At 44.9% G+C, this 3,719-nt stretch overlaps 1 protein-coding gene across 2 annotated transcripts in view; it reads left to right on the top strand.

The window, feature by feature from the left end:
* The window catches only part of MAP2K6 (mitogen-activated protein kinase kinase 6), a 95,910-nt gene that overhangs the window by 62,227 nt on the left and 29,964 nt on the right, over positions 1-3,719 (top strand). For both annotated transcript variants that reach the window (XM_015570583.1, XM_006754585.2), the window contains exon 2: positions 2,836-2,902. In XM_015570583.1, coding sequence (XP_015426069.1) covers positions 2,836-2,902 — 67 coding nt within the window. The remainder of the gene's footprint in view (positions 1-2,835; positions 2,903-3,719) is intronic.

Here is a 3,719-nt window from a genome sequence, read left to right on the forward strand (position 1 = left end):
TGGTGTCCTACAGCTTCACTCCGGGCATTTAGAAGATTTTGTTGTCTCTGTCCTTTATTCTATTAGTCTCCGAGCCACAAGGTATCTCTCTCTTTCTCTTGTTGACTATTTTGTTGTATAGATGTGTTGAGTGTGTGTAATTAGAGTGTAACGATCGATTGCTACTAACGAATGGCTAATAATTCATGGCTATGGTGTAGTAATTCATTTGCTCTGTTAAAGTTTGGCAAAAGAGGTTTTCTCAGTAACGAGCTATTTCTTGTGTTGTGTATCTTGTAAGAGCTGAGTTAGAAGAAGTAGAGAGAAATGTAGGAATTGGGGAATAACATCTCCTTTGGGTTTGCTGAAATGACACCTGGAGGGTTTTTATCGCAGGTCGAATAGTTTTTATGCTTGTTTAGGTTTATCTTCAGAATGTCAAGGGAAGTATGAGTGTAGCTATTGGGATTGCCTATATCACCTGTCACCTATACTGGCATATGTACCTAGCTGTCTGAATTTGTTATTCATTGGGTACTGGACTGTCTCATTTAACATAGTGTTCCCCTCCTGTTTGATGGAGGCCCATAGATGGGAATTAGGCCATTTATCTAGTATTTGGATTCTCACAATCAGGCCCCACCCTTAGTATTCTTGGTGGGTCACAGTACAGCCTGGGGTATTGCCAGCAACTGGCTAATTTAGTAACGTGCTAAATGGCCCTGAGCTCCAGTTGTAAGACAGTCAATGGTGAGTGTTGAATCTGATAAAACATATAGATAAGCCGACAGAAGGAGGGAACCTGTTATAATGAAGGTGGTCCTAAAAGGCTTTTCCCTCTGGCTTTGTACAACCTGGCAGAATTGAACTAGATTTTGGATTTTGAATGCACGGGAAGTAAAAAAAAAAAAAGACAATTACAAAGTGCATTGGGCTTTGATAATATAGTTAGTTTTGTTCATCACTGTCTTACATGACTTACTCGTTAATATGACTGTACAGATTCTTTCTCTGAATGATTACAATTAACAGCTACTTAAGATATCTCAGTGCCCTTTCATAGGTCTCCTATTTGATTCTCATATTAGTCTAATAAGTAGGTCTTGATGCTACTTCCTCATTTTACAACTGAGAAGATGGAAAGGCAGAGGAAAAGTGACTCTGAGGTCACCGACTAAGTAGAAAGGTGTTTGTTTTTTTAACTCAAAATTTCATACTTCAGCCCAGCCAGTGTGTCTCAGTGGTTGAGTGTCGACCTACAAACCAGGAGGTCATTGGTTCAATTCCTGGTCAGGGCACATGCTCGGGTTGCAGCTTAGTTCCCAGTGTGGGGTGTGCAGGAGGCAGCCAATCAATGATTCTCTCTCATCATTGATGTTTCTGTTTCTCTCTCCCTCTTCCTTCCTTTCTGAAATCAATAAAAATATATATATTTTTAAAACCCCATACTTTCACCACCCCCTCTCTCTGGTCATCTCTAAACTGCTTCCATTGTGAAACAGCGGGAAGAGCTCTGACCTGGGGGTCCAGAAACCTGGATTCCGATTCTGCCTGGGTCATAGCTGGCTCTGTGATGGTGAGCAGTCCCTGTAGTCTTTGGAAGTCATTGTCCAGCCAGCAGGTACAAGGCTTGATTTCTAAGGTTCTGCATCTGCAGAATCCCTCCCAGGACCTTGTCCAGGGCCCGAGTCAGCTCCGCGCGCTCACCGGCAGCCTGCAGGAGATGGTGAGAAGGAGAGTGGTAGCCTGGCCGTTCTATCCAGCTCTGCTTTGGCGCCAGGAGACACCTAGGATCTCTGTGATGAGGAAAATCCCCGGCCCTTCCACAGCGATTTTCTTTGATCTGCTTCCTGAGCTGGCGCTTCTCAGTCTGTTCCTTTTACTCATCTACAAAATAATTTCAGCTCGGCCTTCTTATGGTTTCAGCCCAGCGATGAACGCATTGGTTACGCACCCATCTGGCTCCCGGAGAAGTGATAACCTCCTTGCATGAGCCCATCTGTTATCTTAATCCTTTTTGGAACAGGGCAAATGTAAATAAATATTATTCTATTTCTCTCTCAGGTGTTTCAGCTTCTGGCAGGCGGTTGAGAATGGGCAGGGCAGATGGTGGGAAAGTATTTTTTTTATTTTACCTCCATGGTTTTCTCTCCATTCTTCACAGGGGATTTAGAAAATTGTGGGATACTGTGATAAGGGTGACTATGTTTCACTGACATAAAACACACACACACACACACACACACACACACACACACACACACACTTATAACCAACACTGTCTACCATTACCATTATTCTGTATAAGAGAGAAGTTGCAATGACAAATTCCCATCAGAGAGAAAGGCAAGGTTGTCCTAGATAAACAGAGTTGGTGTTCCTTCTTTTTTATTTTTTTTAAATAATATATATTTCTATTGATTTCAGAGAAAAGGGGAGAGGGAAAGATAGAAACATCAATGATGAGAGAGAAGAATAGATCAGCTGCCTCCTGCACACCCCACGCTGTGGACTGAGCCCTAAACCCATGCATGTGCCCTGACCAGGATTCAAACTGTGACCTCCTGGCTCATAGGTCGACACTCAACCACTGAGCATGCCGGCCAGGCCAAGAGTTGGCATTCTTCAAATGACATCTTCACCCGGGACTGGGGAAAACCTCGTCCATGACTGCAGCTCTGCTCAGCCAGTGTGTGGGCACTTGTCACTCACAGACTTCCTGGGCAGGGAGTGGAGCCCTGAATGGGGAGATGAGAGATACGGTCCCAGGTCAGCCTCTCCTGCTGCTGCTGTCCCTGCCCCTGTGCTAGTGATGTGATATGGACCCTAATGTTCTCCTCATGTCCTTCCCTGCAGGCAAGAAGCGAAACCCTGGCCTCAAAATTCCCAAAGAAGCATTTGAACAGCCCCAGACCAGTTCCACGTAAGTTGGCAAGATCATCGTCTTCATCCAAACACTCACACTTTTCAGATTTCTGGGCTAGGGGGGGTTCACGTTTGCACTGGCGGGCAATAACTTGACCTTAGGAATAGCGGTGAAAAGGAAGAGTCCTTCAGAGGGAAAGCTGGGTGCTCGCCGTTCTGAGACTCGAACTAATCACACTAGGTCGGTCAGTCTGTGGTGAACGGGTAGCTTTGAACTCAGTGTCTCACATGACTGGTTGGCTGGACATTGAATGCCACAGATGCATTTGGCAGACGGGGTCCTATGTTAGTCCAGCAAGGACTCCGGGTGCGGACTGTTTGGCCTTTTCCATATGGATTTGAGCAAACAAGTACATCCTTGTGAGAGCCACGACTATAAAACTCGGGGTGAGACGGAAAATGGTCTTTGACGAGAACTCAGATTCCCGACACCTAGATCCTATCCCACATAAACAGAAGGCAAAATGAGGTAAAGGAACACTTCTTTAAAATTTTTTTATTAGTTGAGGCTTTGGCCCAAGTCCTCAAGTGAGCTCAAGTCCTGGGGACGCAGGACACCTGCTCCCTGAGGTTTAGGTTGAGCTTTATTATTTTTTCGGCCAGTGCACTTTCAAACGCTCTAGCACCATTTGTTGAAAAGGCTACCCTCCTCCATTTATTTGCTTTTGCTTCTTTGTCAAATACTACTTGAGCATACCTAATGGATCTATTTCTGGATTCCTGATTCTGTTGCATTGATCTGTGTGTCTGTCCCTCTGGGAATATCATACTGACTTGGTGACTGCGGCTATCTAGTACGATTTAGCGTTAGGGAG

This window comes from Myotis davidii, unplaced genomic scaffold (genome assembly GCF_000327345.1).
Source record: "Myotis davidii unplaced genomic scaffold, ASM32734v1 scaffold172, whole genome shotgun sequence".
NCBI classification, from domain to species: domain Eukaryota; kingdom Metazoa; phylum Chordata; class Mammalia; order Chiroptera; family Vespertilionidae; genus Myotis; species Myotis davidii.